Consider the following 27437-nt stretch of genomic DNA (forward strand, 5'->3'; position numbering starts at 1 on the left):
TACGAAGTTAACACGGAAGGTTTACAACAGCAGATTTCTTCATGTTCAGCCGGAAAAAGTAGTTTACCTGAAATTTTCCTGGTTTGAACAAAAATAAAACCCTTTTTTTCAAACTAGGTTTTCCTCATGACTGAATTTTTGAGGGCAACAAATACAAAAGTCATTTCTGTAGCAGGGATACTAAAGGCCGGGGAGTATACACGCTACTATTTGTGGTATTACTGAAAAGAGTACTTTCCTGTCCGCAATGTTTAATGCGGTTACGTAATGATCACAGACAAGTTAACCTTCCATAAGTCCATAAGTCCTGGGCAGTAGGTTCGCGTAGTAGTTAGAGCGTTAGCTTGTCAAACTGACCTGGGTTCGATTCCACATGGTTACAATGTTTGAGGCCCGTTTCCATTGTCCCCAGCCATAACCAGCTCTGATATTCCTTCACTCACTCCCTCATTAGTGTTATGCCCCGCTTGATACGAAACATCAGCCTTGAAAGGAGCTCACTGTAAGAAGTGAGTCAGTAACGTTCATAAACGGAGAGAGAGAGAGAGAGAGAGAGAGAGACAGAGAGAGAGAGAGAGAGAGAGAGAGAGAGAGGGAGGGGCAATCGCATATGTCAACGTGAAATCTAGCACACATGATGTGCCAGGTCACATACTATACGGAGCAGGAGGTTTATAAATGTCAACTTCTTTATTATTCTGACAACGTCCGGGCATTTTGGCAATTTGTCGTGCTTTGAATAAAATTCTTTCATCCAATTCTTACCTTGAATACTGTCGTATTCTCGCACCATCTCAGATGTGTAAAAAGCCTTAAAATGCAAATCTGTACTTGCAAAGTGAATCGGGAATAAAATTAAAAGACGACCAAACCAGTTCCAAAAGGTTTGTGCACCACTGGAGTCATGATGCAGTCATTGCTATTTGACGATACACAACCGTTGATCATTGAGATGAGCTGCTTGTGGACGATTCCAGTCATCCCTCACGGCCATGATCAAAGTTTGAAGCAGTTTGATCCGCTGTTTGATCCACTCGAATTCTCAAAACCTGGTTTCGGTTCAGTCCTGTACTATAGACCTTGGGACATCCTGAAGGATTGATCATCACTGTGTTTACCATATCTGCAAATCGCAGACTGAAACATTGAATGCTGTGGCCTCTGTAAGAGGGTTTCTGCCAGTTTCCAGTAGCGCGTTGACTCCAAGTGCGTTGTAGACGTCGCATCACAATGAATGAAACCAACCATAACACACGTGAGTGTATGAGTGAGTGATTTATGCTTTACGCCACTTTTAGCAATATTCCAGCAATATCACAGCGGAGGACACCAGACATGAGCTTCACACATTGCACCCATGTGGGGGAATCGAACCCAGGTCTTCGGCGTGACCCGCGAACACTTTAATCACTGGACTACCACTAGTACATGATAGGCGGAATCAGTAGGACTGAGAGCAATACTGGCCAACAAAGACCCGCCTATGGAATGTTAAAATCAGGAATGACAACCCCCACACTTGATTAGCCCCGCCTGGGTGCGCCATGTGAAAACTGTAGCATGTGCAGTAGCGTAATGTTTGATAACAGACATTTGACGTCTTATATTAAGCGGAAAGGTGGGGTAGCCTAGTGGTCAATCCGTTTGTTCGTCACGATGAAGACTCATGTTTGATTCCCCACATGGGTAAAATGTGTGAAGCCAATTTCTGGTGTCCCTGGGGTTAAAAATAAATTCACATATGGTCTCCCTGAATTTTACAGAGTCGGTCTTCGACATGTGTGACAGAACCATCGACGTCCCCCGAAAGTTATAGTGCTTCAGCGTGGCCAAAAGCGGGGTAAAACCATACTCACTCACTCGCACTTATATTAACCTATTTTATTTTTGTTTTTATGCTTGGTGTTAACATTTACTGCACCTGCTCCATTCCATTCAACTCTAAACAGAGTACTCCACAAGATGCATTCAACACTAAACAGAGTACTCCACAAGATGCATTCAGCGGTAATATGTACAAGACAATATGAGTCGAATCTCATAACACACACGCGTTCTTTATGTTGCATATTGAAATGGCTTTAGACATTTAACCATAAACAGTTTCCTGTGAGCCGTGACTCGTAACCCGTAAAGGCTCGGGTTATGATGTTTCTTCAGTAACCCATGCTTGTTGCTAGAGGGGATCGGGTGGTCAGACTCGCTGACTTAGTTGACATTTGTAATCGGATCCCAGTCGCGAAGATCGATGCTCCTGGTGTTGGTCACCGGATTGTCTGGTCCAGACTCGATTATTGACAGACCGCCTCCATATAGCTGGAATATAGTTGAGTGCGGCGTTAAACTAAACTCAATCACTCCTGTGATCTCTTCTGAATTCTCATTCCCGGATTTTCACAAAAAACAATTCACATACTTCCAAGAGGAAAAATCTAGTCTTTCATTTTGTACCGTCACTCAAAATGTTATCATAAAAAACGTTTCTGCCATGTGCCGAGCCTGCTGTAATCAGCTGGTGGAAACTTGCTCGGCAGGAAGATAACGTTAACGACAGGAAACCTGCAATCACCCGTCTTCAGAAGCAGTGAGATCGTCCAAACATAAATCGTTTGAAACTTTCCGATTTAGGTCTCTCAGCCCCCGCCTACGAAACATTTATTCCCAAGCTGACATTAAAATATGTAATTATTTCATTTTATGAAGGATTCGAATTGTATTAGCATACGGGTAAATATTTGCCCATTCATTTCTAACATATATATTATCACTATAAGTTGATGTGTCTTAAATCCCAGTTCAAAATACCCCATGCAAACTGAAATGCCTAATTCCTAATTCTTTTCTAACATATGATTTCAACCGTAGATTTTCGGGGCAGTATCGCGGTTAAATGTGCACAACATAAACGAGCAACAAGTACAGCTTTAATTGAAACCTCCGGTATTTAGGGTAACCAGCAGGAACCGCGGAACTCTGCCTGGGAATGCCAACAGCGCCCTTCTTATCAAGCTTGCGCGAACCTCGGTGCTAGGTTCCAGAAGAAACGGAATCTAGCATCGCTAAGCAGCGCTGACACATTATCGCAATGTAGCGCCAGAGATATAAGGAGAATGCTTGTTCCAAAATATACTCCCGCATTCTTTGGAATTGTACTCATTCTTCTTCTGTGCCTTTCTTTGGAAGGTAACGTTGAAGGTAAAAGAGGAAAGAAAATAAAACACGAGAGGCAAGGTAAAAGTAGAACAAAGAAGATATCACCTGAGAAGCGTAAGTACTCACAGTCTCGGTATATCAGATCTCTAATACTTACTATCTCAACTGTAGGACGTGCAACAGATATATGCAAAAACCTATTGTCTGAATGACCAATTTATCGCTTGATTTCATCTCTATCACGTAGAAGATCAGGGTTAGAACTGGCCTTCAGCAACCCATGCGTGTCATAATGAGGCGACAAGGGGTCATGTGGTCAGGCTTGGTTGTTTGACTTGGTTGCCACATGTTATCGTCTGATTTGAGTGGATCGATGCTCATGATGTTGATCACTGGATTGCCTGGTCCAGATTCGATTTAAGTCCTCTCCGAACATGCGTATACCTTCCGTTAATATGAACTGACTCTGCGTAATATTATAATGTTAAAAAGTATGTTTTTTTATTTTGTTATGAGGACTTTTTTTCATCTGGTTCCTATTGGAGAAATATGTGACTACACAATGCACCCCAGAAAATGGCGAAATGAACTAATGTTGTAGTTGGGGTTACAATTTCTACCCATTTTTACTTATGTGAGGAGAACGCTGCAAATTGAACTTTCATAGCCCTAATGACTAAATTCGTTTCGGTCAGTGAAAGCGTGAGCCAAAGAAGGGCTAGAAATTGTAGTTTACTAAGAAAATATGATCCCAAATATATGATTATTCGTCACATTTCACCACTTTCTAGAAGGAAATGTATACTGATAATTATGGACATATTTAGAAGATCAATGAGTTTTGTCACATACCTGTGTTTATTTCAGGTAAATGTGATGAAGTGACTGAAAATGAGTCCTTTGGGAAATTACGATGCAGAAAGAAACACTCTATCTACTTCATCAACATCACCAGCAGCGTGGACACCTGCAAAAACACCACCGACAACAGTTGTTCCGGCTTGCAGCCAAAGGTCATCACCGACTCCAACTCGTGCTACTGGAAGAGAAGCTGCCTCATCGCCTACAACCGACGTGCCCCCATTGTCAAGACCTCCAACCATAACTGTATAGGGACGTTCCCAGTGTCACTGTTCATTCAATACAGCTGTATCAAGGATGGTACGTATATATGCATACACACCGCAGTCAAATAGAGTACCAAGTACATGATGTTGTCTAGCCGAGGTACCCCATATCACTGTCTGTTCATAGGCTCAGCAAGGATGGTACATGCATACATGCATCCATCCATCCATCCATCCATCCATCCATCCATCCATACATACATACATACATACAACATACATACATACATACATACATACATACATACATACATACACACACACATACATACACACATACATACATACATACATACATACATACATACATACATACAACATACATACACACACACACATCCATCCATACATCCATCCATACATACAACATCCATCCATCCATCCATTCATCCATCCATCCATACATACATACATACACACACACACCCATCCATCCATCCAACATCCATCCATCCATACATACATACATACATACATACATACATACATACATACATACATACATACATACATACATACATACATACATCAAGGATGGCAAATGTGTATACATATTTACAACATTTAGTCACAGTGAGCACCAGGTATCTAATGTTACCTAGCCCAGGTACCCCACATCACTGTCTGTTCTATAAGGGTGTATCAAGAACGTTACGTATGTAAACGTGTATATAACAGTCATGGTGAGCAGCAGTTCAATATTGGTGTATCAAGGATGGCATGTATGTAGGCATATATACAACAGCGAGTGCCCCCAATATGACGATATTCCTTCAGCACTAAAATATGATACATGAATCAAAGCAAAAACATAGCTTAGGGTTTTATATAATTTATATCTCAAGATACATATTATTCATTGTTGTCCTTTCTACTCGTTTAATAATTCTTTTAGACATATAGAACCATTGTACTTTTAACGATTTTACCTATGCAGATGGAACTGTTTCCGGCCAATGCCTTTTTTGACTGCCATGGCCATATTTTACTGAAACTCAGCCTTCCAGAAACATGTTTCATGTTCCTATTCTGTCTTTTGCAGATCTTATTTTTGTTCTCCATGACAACTCAACACGTCAAACCAAAGAGCATACATCCGAGAAGGGCATGCTTGTGAGTCACAGCGACTATCCTTGGCATTATCGAGGCGATCTGATCATAACGCTCACTTTAAGATCACCCTCCAATACAAAGAACAAGCTTTTTATAACCGTACCCACCATGGATATTGACGAACCGGACGACATCGCCAGCATCACCGACTACACCTACAACGACAACGGAGAGAACGTCACCATCAACGCCACAGAGATGGGCAAGTCAGCAGTGATCACGGGGAAAATAGATAAGGGTCACGCTGTGACAAGAATCAGGTTCTTCACAAACAATGCCTCTGCAACAGCTCAGGGATTCATCGTGTGTTACTACTGTAAGTATCCGTGAAGGTCCGGGTTAGAATTGGTCTTAAGAAACGGGAAGGAATGGGTATGTGGAAACGGATAGGGTGAAAGGGAGTAAGACAGAAGAAAGAAAGTAAGAAAGTTCTGCGACAAAATATGTACTTCTGAAGGATAATTTGCTATCAATCTATTGCTCTTGGAAGCAGTTTGCTGTCTAATGTGTTGTCCAAGAGAACAATCGATGTGAAATCTGTTGTCCAAGAGAACAATTTTCTGTCAAATTTGTTGTTCCAGGGGCGGAGCCGAAAGAAGACCTCTCACAGGAAGATATTTGCTGCAGTGAGTATCTGGAATGCAGTGCTTTACTGGAATAAAACACTCTCCGGTTTATTCATCCTGAATCGGCGGTCCCTTCCTACGAACACACACGTAGTGGGGGGTGAACGTAGTAGACCGTAGTAGTCCGTAGTAGACCGTAGTAGACCCGTATTTGACTATAGTTAAACATAGACGTAGTTAAGCGTGATTCAACGTAAATCACAGTGATGAACAACAGAAAACTCATGACTTGGCAAAATATATTCTCAACGTGTTCCGTACTTTGAGAGTGGTTGACTCCATTTCTCCCTAGTAGACTGTGACTGACCATGTTGTCTTGTCTAGTCTTGCAGTAGCATGGCACTACGATCAAACAAACCACTATAAGCACTACGGGCCTAGATTTATGCTCTAAGATAGTCGTGAGTGCCATACATTAACTTAGCGCTTAGAGAGCTTCGGAAATCTAGGCCAGCAGAACAGCGTTCATGGCCGTAAGATGTGACCGCGCCTTCAATGCGTTCACTGTCAAGCACATTAACACCGGCATTAAAGAAGTGCGGCATGGAGCGTGATGTTGTCGTGTTGACATGTCAGATAGGGAGCATGTATCTGTTGAACGGCAGAAGGAAAGGGGTCAAAAGTTGGTTCCAGTACTGGGTGGCGGTAAGATTTTCCAGATGTGCGACGAGAAACTGAGATCGACCTTTCGCACAAAATGGCCCCAAACCATTTCACTTCCCCCTCCAAATTGGATAGCCTTACGAACACAACACTGTGCTGTAAGTTGCCATCTACTGTACTGTAGCTTGGCATTGGCGACCACCTGCGACTCTCTGCACATAATCGGCGTGCTTCACGCTAGTTTTGGCGTTCCCTGATAAAACCGCCGACGCGGCATTTCCGTGTGTCAGGTACGACAACCTAACCCGATTTACCCACCCTTCAATATTCTCATCAATGATGTGGATGTCAAGTTTCTATTTTCGGTGAGTATATACTATTCATTTCGGGAGACGATGGGGCTTTATCACTCCGTGAGTGGCATTGTTGAACGTAGTTTCCTACTTCCGGTGTATTCACCGATCATGGTTCTTTTGACACGTATCTTCAGGTAAGGCTCCCTCCCTATTTCATATTTTGCTAGATCGAATGCTGTTATTTAGTCACATCAAAAACTGCAATGTGCAATGAGATTATACAGTAAACCAAGTGTCCATGATCGAGACCACGAAGGTTCTTGGTGGGTTCTGCGGCATGCTGCCCGTGGAATTTAAAAAATATCGTTGCTCTCAGATGCAATTTCTTGCTTTCGGAAAGTGACATGACTTCGTGTATGTTATCTCCATATTTGTGTAAAGTATTATTTTTCCTTACTATTTTCAAATGCGTATTTAAGAAAGTTACTCTATTCAAAATTGTAGCATCTACACATAATGTTGAATACTTTATAATATGTTTATATGTTTAGACATATCTGTAGATACGTTAAACAACTGGTTTGTTTGCAATTTTCCAAGCAATGATTTTCCAGAAAGTGGTTGGTAAAAGTGGGCTATTAACGCTACATTGCCAGAGAAAAATGTGACTATATGGTGTGATCACCATGAAGCTTCGATGGCATCTTGGCAACGGTGACCCACAGAAGAAAAGAAATGCCAAATGCTGTCTTGGGGAATATGTTTATTCTTGCTGAAGTGCTGTGTGCAGTTCTTGTAGTATCTGAGGTGGTAGATTATGCTGGCACAAGCGTCGATTAAGCTTATCCCATATACGTTCAACGGGGACAAATCGGGAGATCGAGAACGCCACGGCTAAGAACAACTGAACACTGTTTCGCTGGAGGACGTTCTGGCAAACGTGTGCAGCGTGAGGGAGAGCATGATCCACATATCAACCGTTGAAGCTGATGAAGGGAATGAAGTGATGTTGAACTTGTCTTCTGGCAAAAAATCTGGCTTCGCATAATCAATTGCGCACTGTCTGGTCAGAGATTCGGCGTAATCCATGGATTTGGATTGTTGTGGATGACCGTGGCGTTTAAACGAAGATGTTTCAACCCGATGTAGCGTTCATGGGCGGAGGTCGTAACTCTTGAGTCGACCTGACGGGGGTCTGTCATAGCTAATCCCAGAACTGTTGTATATGGTCCATAGGTTTGAGATGGACTGACTGGACACGCTGAAATGCCTTGCCACCTCATGTTACGATGCCCATCCTTGTGAACGGGCGATGGCATTGTGTCTTTGAGCTTCTGCCAGCCTTTTCATTCTAATGTAGTGGCTTAAAGCAATGCATGTGGGGAACCAGTCATGTGGCTTTTTTGAAGTCTACAGTCATAGGTGTCAGCTAAAGGTGATGCACAATTTCATGATGCACGTACATTTCATGTTGGGTGCGTTTTAGCAATTCACTACAGACGTGAATGTAACGTTTTAGTTCAACGTTTCGTTTTCAAAACGTTTTGACGTCGGCAGACATTCTCCCACATTTTGGGATTCAGCACGACTGTTTTGTGTCAAATATGTCTCTAAAATTCAAATTGTTCCAACGTCAAGTCTCTTTTTGAGGAGGTATACAATAGTTGTATTATCAAAATCAGTTGACTGTCCAGATGTCGTTGAGATCCAGTAACTCGTGGCCTCTCGATGTCAATATCAGCTGTTCGTTCAGACTTTATCTTTTAGTGTATACAATAGTTAGTATTCGTGTATTTCCCCAATCAATGTTTCTTTGTGTCTTGTGTATTGATTGTTGTGCATTTTGGAGTAGAATCTTTTTCTAATCAAGTTATCTGTTTGTGAATTTTCCTAGGGTATTCCAGGATAGGGTTCCGGGCTTTCATTGCCCTGGATTCCTTATGTTATTCATTAAAGGCTGTTGTAATCGTTTGTAATAGGTGTATCATTCTGGTATTGATCTGGTCAATGGGTGTGGTGGTGGTGGGGTGTGGCGCGCGCGCGCGCGTGTGTGTGTGTGTGTGTGTGTGTGCGTGTGCGTGTGCGTGTGCGTGGGGGGGGGATGGCGTCGGGATCATGAGAAATATGGACTGAAATCAATTTCACTAATGATACATCTGTTTGCAGAGTTGAAGAAAAAGAAAAGGTCAAACAAACCTAAGAAGAATGGAGGAGGAAAGAAGGGGGGAAGAAAGGGGAGGAAGGACAGAGGGAAAGGGAAGAGAAAGTTGGCATGAACCTGCATATACTCGGGCCTATACATTGAAGGAGAAATGTAACATCAGCGTCGCATAAGAGCAAAAAGGATGGAGATGTCCTATATCTATAATTGTGACAATCTGTTCCCTTTACATGTAATAGCGCCTGGCATGTAATGCCCAAACATGAAGATAATTAACGTGATTAAACTGGGTGTTTATTCATGACATTGTATTTGAGACACTCCTCCATTGCTATGGGTGACTGATAGGGTTACACTTCGCGTTGACCACTCAGGATTCAGGTTAGAATTGGTCTCTATTATGTAAGCATATTTTCCGGCTACCTGATTGGTCTCGAGATGGTCACGTGACCGTCCACAGAAAAGCATATTGTCTCCAACTATTGTTGACATAACGTTATTGGTTTATTGTGACAATAAAATTATCTTTCTTCACTAAATGAACATGTTTTGTTTTTTAGAAGCTTTTGGGGGGTAATTATATAACAAAACAATTATAGAATGGTGAATTCGGTCACCACCTGGTTTTAAATCCAGGTATTGACTATATCACCAATCTATAATTGTATAACAGTAACCCATGTTTGTCGTAAGAGGCAAAGGGTATCGGATGATAAGGCTCGCTGACGCATGTCATCGTGTCCTAACTGCGTAGATCAATGCTCATGATGTTGATCACTGGATTGTATGGTTGAGGCTCGCCATTTACAGACCGCCGCCATAAAGCTGGAATGTTGCTGAGTGTGGTGTTAAGCAACAAATCAGTATTGGCGGTACGTTTTGTACGATTTCGTTCAGTATTTTGTTATTGATAAATATACATATGCAGTCCACATCTTTTGCGCGTGATATTTTCATTACAACCCTGAATCGTTTCAAAATGTATTGTTTTTCTCAATAATGTTTAAGGTACTTTTTAACATAAAATATAGCAGAATGTATGTGTCCAAAACACGCACGCAAAATATGTTTTGCATGTTTTTATTATTTTTTTACGTGAAAAACGCAGGTTTCTGCTTTAACTCGAACACTGAAGAAACAAACATGCAAACAAACAAGCAAGCAAACAAACAAATGGGTATGTGGTTGTTGTTATCAGTTTTGTCAGAAGCCAGGTGGCATTTTGTATACCCGTGTCAAAAATGTCATTCTGTAACAGTATTAAGTGCTGGTCCTGTTCTGGGACTTTACCATTAAGAATAAAGTGCATGTGAAGAAATGGAAAGATGAATGAATGGATGGATGGAAGCCATCTATCTATCTATCTATCTATCTATCTATCTATCTATCTATCTATCTATCTATCTATCTATCTATCTATCATAAGCTGATTGTTCACGATTTCTTCAGTTCTTTGTGCCTTTGAAAATCTGGACTTTCTGTCAGAATATGTATGAACAGGCCATTCGATTGACAGATTAGAGGAAGACTGCACAAAATGTGTGACTATTTATTCGTACGTTTGGAGAAAACTATCCACCACTGACAAGGATTGTCAGTTTCCCAAATCCGTGGGGATCTAGTTGAGACAAGACAATCTCAAAGATGCATTAGATAGTATACATCGTAATATATTTATTGCATAGCATATCATTCCATGAAAGAACAGTGGCAATAAAATATAGTTAAATAGATTTGTAGAACTTTTAGGCATTCTGGCAGATATATTACTTTGTCCTACTGTTAAAACCGGTGATTCCAGGGGTATAAATCACAAATGTGAAGAGCCATTAATGGCATATTCTAAACAGTAATCAGTATTTACTGACGTGGCAAGTGTACTAGTGCTCCAGACTCCACTCAAGATCCTCTCCAAACCTCCACTCCAAACTTCCACTCCAAACCTCCGTTCCAAGACTCCACACGCCTCGCTGTTAACACATACATTAGCGCTGAGACTCTGACAACACTAACTAATTTTGAGGTAAAAAAGGCAACTGAAAATACACTGAGAAAGATCACCAGTGAAAGACTCGCTTCAACTAGAGCTGTAGAGTTTCAATGAAGGGCGGTAAAACGAATGGAGATGGATAATGGCATTTGAGAAAGACTGTCAGCTAGAGAATGAATGAATGAATAAATGAATGAATGAATGAATGAATGCACATATAATGTACACAATGAAGAATTATATGGCAGTCATGGCCATCACAGCGTCTTTCACACGTTTTACAATATTTTGGAAAGCTTACTCAAAAATTGATATCTACATAAAGTTGCATTTTAAGATGGCTGTAGAATAGTGTCACATGCATTCTGTGACGCTGTTGTTCTATTTTGAAATGTGGCTAATTGGGCACAGAATACATCCTTAACGAGGATTTGCATTTGCTGTTGCATGCTCTACTAAGTAATAAAAGTCGACATTTATCTGTACAGTCATCCATGCTCCACATACCAAGGTTTGACAGGACCGAGGCAGATGGAAAACGTCAATGAGCAGGACTTTCCCGTGAGGGAGAGGGGAGAGGGACGTTAGTGTTAGATCCGCGTCTTGCACTCGATTAAGACTTGAGAAACAAGCTGTGTCAAGTTGTCTCGTCTATTTGCTGGGTCGACCTGTTTCCCTCTCAGTCGTCAAACGCTGTTGCTGGAGAATAACTGAGAGTGCGTACATTCGGGAATCCTCGTGTCATTTCGGATGACACAATCTCTATATACGCACAGGGGCGAGATGGGATGATTTATGCGAAGGGCGCTTAATCCTGGAATGTTCTTAAAGACATTTAACAAACGTGTTCAAGCGTTAGCTGACCTCGGCTTGGGTATAGCCTTCAGAGTATCTGAACATATACTCTAACAGGTATATCAGGAGTTGGACAAAAGTTTATGCAAATGATGTCATTGGTACACGAGGGTGACTTGTGTTTAGTTAATGATAGTGCCATTGGTTTGCAGCGGATGATAAATAGTCAAGATGGTCTCTGCAATACGTGGGGTCTCCCGGTTAAGTTAGATAAAACAGAAGTCATGGTTTTCAGAAATTATCATATATTAAAACATCATGAAAAATGATTGTTTTGTGGTTCGCAGATAAAGTTTACTTCTAAAATATTATATTTGTTTTGGTATTTTGTCCTCAAAATACATTGTCTCTTCTAAGAGTGTAGAAATATAGAAATATTAGAAATTATTCTAGATGTAGGAAAATATGTCAAATATTGCTTGTCTCTCCGCAATACATAATCATTGTCACTTTCACTATATCATTAAATTGATGTTCAATGATGTTCATGGACCCATCGCCAACAAAATGAATACACGCTATGTCTATGCATTATATTTAACAGCACCGATTTCCTATGCATGGAGGTTCCACTAGCTTCACACATAACATGTCTAACACCACGCATATCATTCGATCGATGCTATACATTTTTGCAAGTTTTTCATGCGACGTGTATTCAACATGGGTTTAGTTAAAAGGGCATAAATATTTGGCTTTGAGCTTCTTAGCATGTCCGATGGCATAACATCGGTACAATCATGCTATGAACACCCAAACGTTATTCTTGACACTGAAAATAAACTGTTTAACGGAGTGAGTGAATGTTGTTTTAGGTCCCTTTTAGAAATACCGTATGTATGTATGTGTGTGTGTGCGTGCGTGCGTGCATGCGTGCGTGCATGCGTGTCTGTCTGTATGTATGTATGTATGAATGAGTGTGTGTATTTGTGTGTGTATGTATTTGTTTCTTAGTTTGGTTTTTTTTCATTGTATGAGTAAAACATTATTAACACTTAAGCCATACACGCCACTGATACGCTACGGACACTATAGTATCAAACCCTCTGTCGTCAATACCGCGATTATATAAAAATTATGTAATTCTGTCGAGATAGCGTCACCAAATTTCACAACAACTTTATTATCAGAAAATACTATCATCGGTGTAGCTAGACTAGTTTAAATAAGAAACGATAGTTTGTCACACCGCACTCTGTGGTTGACGAATATACCGCTTATTCGTACAGGTAAGCAACGTTTCTGTAGTTTATCTTGTACAGTCTTAAACGTACACATCCACCTTGGCAACACACAAAAGTTTAGCTGCTGATTTGAATAGAATCTAGTACTTGTGCATCTTTTAAATATTCTCGCGCAATGTCAATCAATGTTTCAATTTTTGACACGAGTGGATACAATGTGCTGTCCCCCGCCGTGCCATTGCTGGAATATTGCTAAAAGCGGTGTAAAACTAAACTCACTCACTCACTCAATTTGACAAGAGTAAGTGAGTATGGATTTATTGAAAGAGACACCAGCACGTGACTAACAACTAGTCTCTGAAATAAACATATTTATTGAAAAAAAGTTCACAGTAAAAGAAATAAAGTGTATAAAGAACCTTGGGACTTCCTTCGTTTTCAGAGGCCGAACAAATCTGCAGAGTGATAATTTCTTGAAATATCTCTACGCGTGCAAAGATCCTAATCACCCATTGCCGACACGCTGCATTAAGTGTTGTGAGACAGGACTTTTTATTGCCCAAACGACTGAGACCAGAAAAGGATTCTGAATCAAGGAATTCACAGAGGAAGTCATTATTCCAAGAAAGACGATCAGAAATCTCGGGTGAAACGGGCACTTCACTTTCTTTCACCTGTAGTAGACTTACCACATTTTCTGGAATTTTCTAAACTTTCATGAGCGTTCTTGAATATATTTGCCTCAGGGTCTGTACGAGAGACTACACCAGCATGGGATGCACACTTTGTACTGATGTTGGGAACTAAACTGGTTTTCGGCGTGAGAAGCGAATGCTTTAACCACTACAAACTGCCCTACCCATTCAGACAGGACGAACTCCACGGAGGAGGGGAGATATTACAGAAACTTAACACCTTCATATCAACAGCAGACATGAAGCAATATAACCCATATCTCCCCGGCATGGGACATACAGAATTAAAACAAATTTCACAAAATGCCATGTACGAAAAAGTGTTGGAGGGGATTTAACAGGATCTCCCGGTATATGTACAAAGATACCACTGACATATTAATGATCTCAGTGACGTCTTGTGTGAAGTGTTTGGTTACATGTATGTGATGTCAGAGAAGGAGACGCGTACACGGTATTAAAATACAAATGTGGAGGAAGGAAACTTGTCGTACAGCCTCGTTCGCACCTACAGGAAAACCATGAGATGCGAGGAGACACATGCCCTTATATGGGTATTGACCATGAGCTGCAATCTTTGCTTAATCACAGGTATGTGACCCTCAGTTTTCTATCCTTCATCGTGACTTGCATGAGGATAAATGGCGTCCCCGTATTCAACTTCCTCATCTAAGTTTCCGGGTACACGGGAAGATATGATTTACTTTGATTGCAGAGGAAAATATTTGTGCACTCCAGCGCTGAGGTGTGACCATAACAGTTTGTATATAATTTAACTGATATCAACTAATTTTTTCGTATATGCGTGCAGTCCCATTTACAAAAAATATAAAATATTGTTGTACAATTGTGTTGGTATATCTGTCTGAACAATGTAATCTGAAAATAAGTCCTACTACTTGTGAGTGAAATGTGTTCTTACAATGTTTAACTTATATCAGAACTCTGTGTGTGAATGTTGCTGTAGGCCGCATCAACAATATTGAATGCTAGTCTGGTTAGAAATTCATATGTTTACTAACCTATAAATAGAACATGAATGGCGTCACGTGATCTCGATGGCCACTCCATAACGTCAATTGACTCAATGCACACATTTTGCAGGACATTTCGTATCACACAGTTGTGTGTGGCATTGGGATGTTGGAATTGCTTTAACTGTATGAGAAACAGCCCAACATGAGATCGTTGGGCACAAAGATGGGCAGCACGCAAGTTGTTTCGTCTGGTCTAGGCAGTTAGGTGACCTCTAAGCATAGTTTTACTGGTTGACGTGGTCGTAAAACGATTACGCAAATGACGTAGTTGTTGTAGACGTGGTTGTGGCCGTCCGAACCTCGGTCAGTCAGTTTGCAGCTGAAATTTGATTGTTCTCAGACTGAGAACTGTCAGCATCCTATGACACGTGCAGCAGCCACAGTAGACAGACCAGGCTGGAACATGCCCTTTGCACGTTAACGATGCACAGTTTTAGTGAGTGAGTGTGATTTTGCGCCGCATTTAGCAATGTTCCAGCAACATCATGGCGTAGGCACATTTCCTAAGACACAACCTAAGAATCGTTTATGTCCTAATACTAGCAATTAAATTATTTTTCACAAGCACAGTTCACAAGCGTGCACAATGTATCCCGCGGTGTGCACCAGTGGAAATGAGCGGATGTGTCCGGTTAGACACAGTCAGTTGCCAGATTAACTACCTCGTCCTACTCATTTTCAATATACATGTGTAACTGTTGTTTCTGTCTTTCTTTCTTTCTTTAAGTGTAAAGTTTATTAATTGTTCAGTATATTATGGCGTTACGGATGTAACCGAAACGTTAGTACGGTAAACAGTAAATCAATGACATTGAAAAGCGGAATTGGAGCGGCTTAAGGAGTATCACGAAAATAATGGCATCCTGACATTGAAAAACGGTAATGGAACGGCTTAAGGTGTGTCACGAAAATAATGGCATCCTGACATTGAAAAACGGTATTGGAGCGGCTTAAGGAGTGTCACGAAAACAATGGCATCCTGACATTGAAAACAGTTAATCGCAAAGTGACCACAAGTAAATATTTGCATAAAATAAACTGTCAATACCGCAGCTGAATTATACCGTTCTGGTTTCGAGTTTATCACATTATAACCGGCTCAATGACTGTCATTCGTTTGCCGCGCATTATATGCGCAAAGTGACGCAACGCATGTGAGTCAAGCACCCAGTTCACAAGAACGCGCTTTATTTCATGACAATGAACGTATTCTCTCCTTGTGCAGAATTTGTAGTACGCTTAAATGTATTTTACCATTTTTCGTTGCAACCACATCTAAAGAGTCTGTTTGCATACAGAATCTTAAGATACGTTTTTGATTGCCATACAATTTTATGCAAGCCGGCGTTATGCGTCACACAAGAATAAATATTTGACGTCTGTGTGTGTGTGTGTGTGTGCGCGCGCGCCTGTGCCGGTGTGTGTTTGTGTTCATGTTCATACACACACACACACGCACGCACGCACGCACGCACGCACGCACGCACGCACACACACACCGGCGAACGTTGCTGCACTACACCTATATAATAATAAAGTTAACTCACTTACCCCCAGTCATGTGAGCATGTCGGTTGACAATCATGGCTGTACGAGTTGCCTCCCCTGAGCCCACGTCTCGCAGGCTCATTCGTGACGTCACGAGTGATTCCGAGACAACGGCATTTATATGCATGATATGAACACTATCTGAACAGGGTGAAAGCAAAAAATGATACCGGTTTGTGACATTGGTGAGGTCAGTATGGATATTGATGTCGCTTACAACACGGAAACTGGCGAATCTTGGACTAGAACCTAAGACCACCGGTTCCCGGCATTCATTTGTCAAGTTTATTAAACGTCACATGCAACCAAAGACTCAAACATTATTAAAACACATTTATCACTTATTCATGACATATCATATATATTGCTGCTTTTAAAAAAGCAACTAAACAAAATAAGAAGCGTACAATCGCGATTCAAAAGTGCAATATTTTGTACTTGGGCTTACTTTCCCCGACACGAAGCCCTCGGGAGACCGAACCCAGTCATAGCGGGTGGATATGCACTCAAGTGTAACGACGGCTTCCGATTGGCAGTTTCATTTGCTGATATGCTGAGGGTTCATTGTGTGTACAGAAAGATGATCTGTTTGATGGGCATTTTAGAAGTATAGCGAGTCACAAGAAAGTAAGATTCTTTATGGATAACAACTTCTTTTTGTGTAGTTGATGCTTCGTTTCAGTATGGATTCATATACTGCTGTCAAACAAAGTCATATACACGAAAAGAAGTCGTTATCCATGAAGAATGTATATAGAGATGTTGGGTTTGGAAAATACATGTTCTCTGAATTTGCGCTCGATCCAATCAAAAACCATGTCAGTAGAGATGGTAAACTACTGCGTGGCTGGAATCTGTCATTCGTCCAAGTACAAAGCAGGACTTGAAACTGACAAAGGTTTGCACCAGTTTCCGTCAGATCCAATCATCCGAAAAATACATACTGTTTCAAGCTCCGCGAACCTATTCACTGTGCATGCTTCGCGGGCTTTTTTCATCGCGTTTTTCTTTCAATTTTATAGGTTGAATTGGCCTTTTTTATGATTTGTTTCGGTAAGTGCATACTGAAAGGTACCAGAATCTGCAGAAAGCTGTGTTTTACGTTGCATGTGACCTTTCATAATGGGCGGCTTGTATTGGACTAGACCAAATGAGGTAATGTCCTAGCTATTGTCCCTGTTTTCCCACTTACTGACAAAAGAATGTAACTGCTTATCAGTCATCACGTATGGGAAACTATTTATCTCAAATTGATAGTATAAACTATAGGGTAGCCTTGACACGCTGACAGTTATCGTCTCATTGACTAATGACCAAGAAAGGAAGGTGGGTTCGACCAAAATTACCTTCAGAAAACCTTTTATGTCCTTTTTCGCAGTAATGACACAGAGGATGAATGTCATGATGTGTATCAAATACTTGACAATTGAACTTTATAAATATTATACAAACCAAAGTTGAAGTATTAACTTTCAATTAGGCAAATTTGTTTATCAGATATATCAAGTAAAACAAAATTATAACTTGAATTATCCATGAATGAATGAAAAGTGTACCGTGAATGTATTTTTCATTCTGGCCGCTGGCCTATTTAAGAAGTAAACCAAACCAAGTATATCAAGACAGAGTGGATAGAAGGCACTTGCTCGGAGTATGGTAATCGTGTGTAACACTCCTACAAACTGAAAGTGTGTCCATGAAATAACGTTTCATTTTATTGAATGCAGATATAGATAACCTATGATAGCCTTAAGTTGTCTATCTTCCTCCTTATTGATGTATTTCATTCAGTGGACCAATTTATTTTTTCACACAAGCACAAAATATTGAAAGTCCTATTATATAAATCTAATGCATCAATTTCTCATTATATCATATGAGCAGGCAGAGATAAGTACCAAAATAACGAGAGTCAAATATTCAACACTCCTTGCGTCCTTTTTTTTGTTGTAGGAACCAATGATCTGATAACTGATTAATAGCTAGGAGCACAGTGCTCATTCGTCGAATGTATTTTAGGAGGGAGGAGAACGCCATTCTTAATAAATTACGATTTACATAACGGAATCAATCCATGTTGATATGCTAATAATGAATGCATTAACAACTGCGTGATGCAAGATGATTATCCAAATAAAAGGTGTATATATCAATGGGGGTCATGAGGAGTTTTATGGAGTTGCGTTGCAAAATCAAAGAACACCCCTACAATACATGCGTACCAATTTGATGACTCCCCCCCAGCCCCGCCCATACCCACCAGCCATAATTATGGACGGTCCCTTAAACACGCAGCTTTGGAAACGGATTTTTATTATCTGTCATAATCGTTCTTTATGTTTTAGCATTTTGCGACAGGCAATGCCGCCAGTACCCCAGCAACGTCAAACAATTTGAGTTCAAGTGTAGGAGGAGGAGCTCTATGTTTTACGTCGATGTAAGCAGTTCAAACACGACCAATGGCAACTGTCGCGGTGTGGTCACGTGTTCAGGTCTGCAACCGGAAGTTCTGAGAGCAGTTGCTGAATCTTGTTACTGGAACCCCAAGTGCAAGTTCCCCCTCAACAAGGAGCAGCCAAATATACTCAACATCAATGGAAACTGTGTTAACGTCCGGCCACGTGTGCTCCACGCCAGGGCCTTGTGTGTAAAAAGAAGTAAGTTGCAAGGAATACTAAAATTTTGTTGAACCTCTAAGCATTTCTTCCAATATATCTTCGCATACATGAATTTGGGAAAGCAGAAACCATGCAACTGATAAATTGTTTTCTGGAAACAGCGATATATGATGCGGGGTGATTACGTGTAAGAGGTTATACATTTCTCACTGGAAAATCCCAAGGATATTATTTTCAAATGTAACTTATATATAAAGACTCTAAACGAAATATACTTTTTGGAAAATCGTATGTCAGCAAAAAATGATAAAATAGACAGTTTCAATCACAGCTCTCCCAAGGACTCAGATGACTAGCGACCATGTCCTAGAAGTGCAATTTGATTTAGATAGCGTGAAGGAAAAAGTAGTAGATGCTATAATAACATCAACAAGGATGAAACAACACCTTCATCAGTAGAATAGGAATACTCAAGATATCATTTTTTATGTAGTGGAGCGGCTAAGCAGACAAAATGTACATTGGTGATAAAAGCAGAACGGTTTGCACATTTATAGACTGATGCACAGTAAACAGTTTAGGATATGGAAGCAATCAAAATGTTTTCATTTGCTCATGCGCAGTGGATGAATAGTAATTTGCATGGACGTCAGGGCTGTTTGCACTTGCATCAGTGGTTACACGCCTTTGTACGGACAAGATACTAAATCCTGACAAGATGTTGGTGCTTGGTGTAGAGTCATCAGTAGAGAACTCACTGGCCACTTTCCTTCTGTATTTAGCCGCACTCAGTTAAAGATCAGTTCAGTTCAGGCTCTGGAAGAATGGCTGACGCCGCCTATCACCTACCTGCAAGTAAGCTCTTACTTCATTTGAGTTGGAAGCTAAGGGACGTTCTTAGCCTACATCTCTGTGTGCTCGAAGAATCACTGATCTCATTCAGAAGTACATGTTTCTAGTTGTTTCGGATGCTTCTGCTGTGACATCTCTCGTGAGCGGTAGGTGTTAACTTGTGGTGCTCGTTGTACTTAAGGACCCTGACCAGGCGCAGTGGAAAGTCTTCCTTATCTTCATTGCCTAGTGCTGAAGATAATGGTAGGGATGTGAAACAGGCCTGGCTGATTTGGGGCAATAAATTCCAAACGGAGACTAAAATGCACTGATGCAGTGGGATCTTTTATCCAATCCGGTGAGGTTTATGTCTATAGAACAGATGTCTGACTTTCTGAGTGAGCTTGGTGTCTTCACCGATCGATTTGGTAACAGAATTGATGAGTGCTAAGATTTAGGCCAGTCTTGAGACTGCTTGAGGTTCTGATTTTGTATGTCTGCTGGAATCCCCTTCCTCCTGGCAAATTGGCCAAGACTCTTATATTTATCATTATACAGGCATCTGGTAGATCCGTATAGAGACGTGGAGAGTTCAAGTTCTTCTTCATATGTTCCATGCGTGCAGATCGAAGACACATAGGTTTTGATGCTTTTGCTTTATGCAAGGATTGTGTGAAGGTTTGACCAAACTGGAAGATTTAGAACCGGAATGCCTGCTAGCTGGATGCGTTGGCTGTCCTGATCATCAGTGACTGACTGAACAGTCCCAGTGGTTAATACTGCCTAACCTCGGTGATTGATGTGAAGTAGCTTTTTGGAGACCACAGACCTAAGGTTACCCTGTAGAAACGCGTGTGCATACAGATGCAGGTTGAAGCTTAGCTCGCCCAGAAGGTCCCTGAGCAGGCCTTTGCTTTCATAGTGCACCACTGTAGATACTGTAGCAGGTGATGTGGAATTTGTGGTCTGAAGTCCTGCTGGGCCAGGAGCGAGGTTAGAAATCTTTGGATGGGTGGTGGTTGCAATCTGCCCCTCTTCGTGACTGATTAAGCTGACCTGAGGAAGCAATTGTGTAAAACTCATCGGACGTTTGAGTGTAACAGCTTGTTGAAGTGCCATAATGCCCTTGTCTAGACAGAAGGTACATCTAATTACTCTGTTGTGAAGGAAGCTCACGATGGGTTTGGCTGCACGTGTAAATAACCACGGGCCATGAAAATCCATCCACTGGTATTTTTGATGGTTGAACAGGAATCTTTGATACTTCCTGGACCCTGGGTGGATTGACATGTGCAGATATGCATCCCTTAACTTCTCTGTCTTCAATAAGTAATTGTTGAACTTCTTCATATTAGTCTGGGCATTTCTGTTCATTGTTCTTGGGAGCCAAGACAATTGGGGGCCAGAGCCCCTGGTCGAGTCCCATTGAGGTATAACTTCTGTTGGTTCTATGGATAGAAGTGGCTATCGCATATATGAAGTGTGGTTGTAGGGTTTCTGCGTATTGTATCTGTGGAACCCAGAGTGGAGTAATTGCGTCGTGTTTACCAGAATGGAGGATCTATTCCTCACAATTTTGTGATGATCTGGTTATTCCAGAAAGTCCCAGTTTGGCAAACACATGTACTTCCTTGTCTATTTATTAAGGTGAGACCCGCGGATGCTCGGGAGATCTGGCCGGAGATAGACGCCTTGCACTCCTGTTAGCTGACTGCAGACAAAAGTATACATTCTTTGAAAGACATTGGATCTTTGTAGTGTGCTATCATGGCATTGTTGGTGGATTTGGACATGGTGAAAATAGTATCAAGCTGAGCAAGCTCCTAAGACACTGCATTCTTGAAGCTTTGCTCGAATTGGCGTAAAGTATGTTGTAAAGGACGACCCTTCGATAGGGAAGCTATGGCTAGCCAGTCTGCAAACCTAGTTAGCAGCTGATTGATTGATGTTGGCCCTTTATGACGTGAGTCTAACAATATTAATGTTGGCACAAATATGAGAGACTGAAGAGACACAGGCTTGGTCATGTGCATCCACTGTATATGTGCAGCTTGGGACGTGTTGGGGAGAGATTTATATTTTTGTGTTGGAGGGGAAGACAAGCACTTGAATTTTCCTCAACTGTTCCAAATGAGATGAGATAAGCAATTAGAATGAGTTCAGAGAAGGTAAAATGTGTATGTTTGCACTAAATTAATTGATATTTAACATTACGTGAAAAAATCATTTAAGTACGATTTGTACCGCACAAATTACTGCTCCTTTGCAACAGACAATCTTATGTGTTCCCATTGCTTGCCCTTGAGCTATAAATAATCACGTGGATTTTGATTGTTGAATTGACTTTTTTTACGTTATTGTGTTAAAATGGACTCCATGCGTACCCATACCCAGGCCTGCAGAACTTTAAAGCCGTTCAATCTTGGTACAGAATTTTAAAGCCGTTCAATCTTGGTACAGAACTTTAAAGCCGTTCAATCTTGGTACAGAATTTTAAAGCCGTTCAATCTTGGTACAGAACTTTAAAGCCGTTCAATCTTGGTACAGAATTTTAAAGCCGTTCAATCTTGGTACAGAACTTTAAAGCCGTTCAATCTTGGTACAGAATTTTAAAGCCGTTCAATCTTGGTACAGAATTTTAAAGCCGTTCAATCTTGGTACAGAACTTTAAAGCCGTTCAATCTTGGTACAGAATTTTAAAGCCGTTCAATCTTGGTACAGAACTTTAAAGCCGTTCAATCTTGGTACAGAACTTTAAAGCCGTTCAATCTTGGTACAGAACTTTAAAGCCGTTCAATCTTGGTACAGAATTTTAAAGCCGTTCAATCTTGGTACAGAATTTTAAAGCCGTTCAATCTTGGTACAGAACTTTAAAGCCGTTCAATCTTGGTACAGAATTTTAAAGCCGTTCAATCTTGGTACAGAATTTTAAAGCCGTTCAATCTTGGTACAGAACTTTAAAGCCGTTCAATCTTGGTACAGAACTTTAAAGCCGTCCAAACTTGGCACATAGACCGGTCTGGTGGTATATTGGTGCCTTTTGGTAGTTTTGGAATTCTGAATACATTAATGTTTTTGGTGCTTCCATGGCGACTAAGTTTGATTTTGACTGAATTTGATGGTTGTTATCCTTTCTGGAGCAAAACATAAAAACCTTAAAACATTCTCCGTGCACTTGACATTTGACATCATCATAACTTGTTGTGGTGATATTCATTAGGAGTATTTTGCCTTTGAACAGGATAGTGTTGACTTTGCCTTCTTGTTTTTACTGTGCTGCATTTCATTTGCCACTTATTATGTTCGTTTTCAGTCAGTTTTAATCAGATAAATCATATCATCAAAGAGTTCAGTATTCCAAAAAGCTATCTGTTAGCCGCCATTTTGTATTAAAATGTTTTTGTTTTTGTTTTAAAATCATGTACTTTTTGCCTTTTATGAACCTATATATCACTATTTATAAAAGTATAGGGGTGTACTGAATGGCAATACTAACGATTGAAGGGGAAACACTATCTCAAAATAGTATGTCAAATTTTATGTGCTGCAGATGGGCACAAGATACCAAATTTGAGGTGCCTCATGTGTGAAAGTATTTGAAACATGTTCTTTTATATGATGACCAGTTTTGGTGCTTTTATCATCAAATGCACAATTCATATGAAAACTTGATGTTAATGTTCATATATTCGTCTGTACAAATCACATCCGATTCTCAGTAATTAACCTAAGGTTGTGACACAGTGATGGTCAGGCAGCATCCTAAACAATTTTAAAAGTCACAAATATTCAAGAGTCCAATTAACTCGATCTCTTGCAGATAAAATCTTGCAGTTTTCTCAGAGAAGATTGACGAAGAAGGATGGGGTTATCCGATCGCATCAGCACTTCCCATGGGATTACCCACCCAGCCAGTCATACCAACAAATGGTCTTTATTGCAAAGTCACGGAAAAAGCTTCGGATAACTTTTCTTGCTGCTGAAGTTGACACTTCATCTGACATAATATTTTTCATCAACGGAACGACACAGGTCAACGTAACCAGCAGCGACATTAACAACAATTTTGAGTTCCCTAGCGGCGACGTGACGTTAGTGTTTAGCGTTGGCTCCACGTCAAGACTTGGGAAGGGCTTTCTTCTTTGTTTTGTGTGTAAGTAGCTGCAGAGTGAGTGAGTTATTGAGTTGGGTGAGTGAGTGGCAAAACGACAACGAAAAGGTAAATATGTTACGTCAACGCTAGATTGAGTGAGATTAGTTTTACGCCGCTTTTACCACCGCGATGCCAGCAACATCACGGCGGGGAACACGAGAAATAGGCTTCACACGTTGTATTCATATGGGGAATCGAACCCGGTTGTCGGTGGCCGCTTTACCCACCAGGGTATCCCACCACCCAGTAAACTTTACTGTGAATGCCCGTTTAAAGAGTTTAGTTTTAAGCCGTTTTAGCAATATTCCAGCAATATCACGGCGGGGGACACCAAGAACTAAAATGCCCTTTACACGTTGTACCACTGTCGGGAATCAAACCCTTTTTGGACCTAATGAGCGAACTCTTTAACTAGTAAGCTACCTCTCCGACGTTGACATCCAAAGACTGCTCAGGTATTACCATAATGGGATAATATATCTGATTTTGTTTTTCGGACGAAAAAAGAACGGTTTGTGTACGAAGAACGCGATGCTTTAATACCAGTATTTTTTTCAACTTTAGTTCAATATTGGGAGCTCAAGGATCAATTTTAGTTATGATATGGCTGACAAACTCTGTGACTGTCAGTCTGTGCAGTCTCACTCTCCGGAGAATGAAACACTACGGTTTGATATTGCCTGTATGATATGCCTACATGAATTCTATTGCAGGTGACCTTGCCATGTGTTCATAATGCTTTGTGTATCTTCAGGGTTGAAAAACACGTACTCGGACGCCCGCCGCCATGCTTGTGACCTTGTGAGAGGTGAACCAATTCTGATACGTTATATAGTGTTTGTGTATCCTCTGTAGCATATATGTCGTCAAGGAGAGGGATATCCTCCGCATTCTTGTAACCATGGTCACAGACAGTGAGCTGGGTGATTTGAAAACCCCGTTGAAATTACTGTCAACGGCCAGTGAAAGCAATTAGTGCAGCTTCAAAATATAAATCCTGATAATTCCGTAAACGCTCAGCAACTCATGACAGAAAATATGTTCTTGAATTTGAAATATGACAGCAAAGAAAGCGATTCTTTAAATCAGCAATATTCTCAGACAAGACGTCCGTTGACCCTCAAAATTTGGAGCTGTCACAAGAATGACTCCTATTAGTTTGTATCCCCAAAGAAAAAAAAAGAATTAACACGGACTCACGGACATAGTTGAGTTTAGATTTACTCATCATCGTGGCATAGCTGATTCAGGTGTTTTTTGTTGTTGTTTTTTAATAGATTTTTCTTATCATAAACGCGTTATGGATTAACTAGTCAGTTGCTATACTATCCTGGTATATAGCGTATGTATTTCCGTTTCCTGAGACAGTTTATATCATTATTGAACTACTTTTTGAGAAATCGAGCTCATTGTCATATTTATTAGTTTGAACCTAATTGTGCACATTACGTTATAAGCAATGCCTAAACTTAGCCCTGGGGGTGCCATAAAGGCGACTATGCTTGTCGTAAGAGGTGACTAACGGGATCGTGTGGTCAGGTTCGCTGACTTATGTCATCGGTTCACAACTGCGCAGATCGATGCTCATGTTGTTGATCACTGGATTGTCTGGTCCAGACACGATTATTTACAGATCGCCGCCATGTAGCTGGAATATTGCTGAGTGTGGCTTGAAACTAAACTCACTCACTCACTTATTAGCAGCTGGGGTGTTTAGATAATGTGATTGGTGAAAGAAATGATGAACCGCGGCCTGTGAAGAAATTGAGTCACAAGAAATAGTGAAGTTACAAGAAAACAAAAACCCGTCACCATATGCATCGTATGCCAACTGATGAGATTGATGCTCATGATGTTGATCAAGGAATTGTTTGGTCCAGAGTCGATTACTTACAGACCGTCGCCATATAGATGGACTTTTTGCTGAGAAGCAGCCAGCCAGCCAGCCAGCCAGCCACTATGTGGTACTTGTACAGCGTTTCTGTCAGGAAGATGGGATTTTATGACTGCTTCTTCTTCGGTCTAATCTTGACGCGACTCCTTTCATATTTAAACGTTGTCCTTAAATTTACTTCCTTTGTAAACACGTTCATAATTGTCAGTGTCAAAGTGCTAGCGACACAAAGGACTGAATTCAACCTGGAGGAGTTAACGTACATGCATCGATAGGCCTGTTAAACCTATCACACGGAATCAACAGTGATCCGAGTACTTTGCCAGATTTTGTGATGTGCGTTGCAAATGATTATCATTTATTGGTGGAAGATACAAGTGAGTGTATCTTGACTGGTCTCCTGTAAGTAATGGTAAATTGATCCCATGTTGTTTGTTTGTTTATTTGTTTATTTACGTCTTACGTCTGCAGTTTTCTAAGTACATCGACCCTGGACCTGACCAACGTCATGAGCAACTGGGATACGATGGCGTGTCAATCAAGTCAGTGAACCTGACCGCTCTGACCCGTTCGTCGCCCCCTTACGAGAAGCATCGGTTTCTGAAGAACCCGGATATTCACGGGGTTCAACCGTTACACTTCTCTACATCACCGGACGACTCCTGACCATAGTTGGTCGAACTTCAGAATATCGTATTGCTTAAAACCGTCAAGGTTATCGTTGCCCATTACCTCCTTGATTAACATGAACGCTAGTTACTTGTTCTGTTGCATATTTTGCGACATTTCCTCTACTCGGTGTTTAGATTACATAATTCCATTGCAGGTGTGAAATGTTTGTCCGGGACTGTAAGGGCGCGGTCACAGGGGTGACCTTGGATCCAGCCAAGGTGTTGCTATAGTAACGTGCTTCGCTGAACAGGAAGGGCAGAAACACTCCCCATTTCACGGCGTGCATTGACCTTGGAAAAACTTCATTTCATGAAAAATACGTTTTTTTGAAGGAAGTCCAGATGAAATTGTGGATAAACAATAAATGGAATACCCGGAATGTATTTGTGTATCTGTAGCTGTTCCCTTTTGTTTTACCCACACAGCGAAACATCTCAACAACCATTACCGACATTGGTAATTATCTCCACAACTTTTACCTACACCGACAGTCATTTCCACACTTACTCTCTCAGAAAATTATCACACAACTATTACTTACACTAGCAATTATCTCTACAACAACTGCTCAAACATGCGATCATCTCCACAAAGAATACCCATACTGGCGATCATCTCCACACAGTTACCCACACAGGCAATCATCTCCACACAATTACCCACAAGGCAATCATCTTCACAATTGCCCAAACAGGCATTGTTTCCATAATCTTCACAATTAGTCACACAAGCAATGAGCACTACAACAATTACCCACACATTCAGCTATCTCCACAAGTATCCCATCCTCGATATCTCCAAGGTATACGTTACGACAAATCTCAATCAAGTGTTCCTAAGATGGAAGAACCCAGTATTATATAACCCACAGCTCTAATCCG

The 27437-nt window shown here is 40.9% G+C and overlaps 2 protein-coding genes across 2 annotated transcripts; both read left to right on the top strand.

Annotated features, from left to right (window-relative positions):
• The first annotated feature begins 2975 nt into the window (after positions 1–2975).
• On the top strand, positions 2976–9618 carry LOC137273350 (uncharacterized). Its single transcript, XM_067805960.1, has 5 exons — positions 2976–3267; positions 4021–4314; positions 5323–5709; positions 5975–6019; positions 9085–9618. Exons 1-5 carry the CDS (start codon positions 3111–3113, stop codon positions 9192–9194), a joined length of 993 nt encoding a protein of 330 aa, XP_067662061.1. The 5' UTR covers positions 2976–3110; the 3' UTR covers positions 9195–9618.
• A 3931-nt stretch (positions 9619–13549) lies between these two features.
• LOC137273348 (uncharacterized) lies at positions 13550–26945 on the top strand. The gene is made up of 5 exons (XM_067805958.1): positions 13550–14394; positions 18734–19045; positions 23658–23990; positions 24745–24798; positions 26711–26945. Exons 1-5 carry the CDS (start codon positions 14325–14327, stop codon positions 26755–26757), a joined length of 816 nt encoding a protein of 271 aa, XP_067662059.1. The 5' UTR covers positions 13550–14324; the 3' UTR covers positions 26758–26945.
• The last annotated feature ends 492 nt before the right edge of the window (positions 26946–27437 follow it).

The sequence above is a fragment of the Haliotis asinina genome, chromosome 2, assembly GCF_037392515.1.
Source record: "Haliotis asinina isolate JCU_RB_2024 chromosome 2, JCU_Hal_asi_v2, whole genome shotgun sequence".
Taxonomy (NCBI): Eukaryota; Metazoa; Mollusca; class Gastropoda; order Lepetellida; family Haliotidae; genus Haliotis; species Haliotis asinina.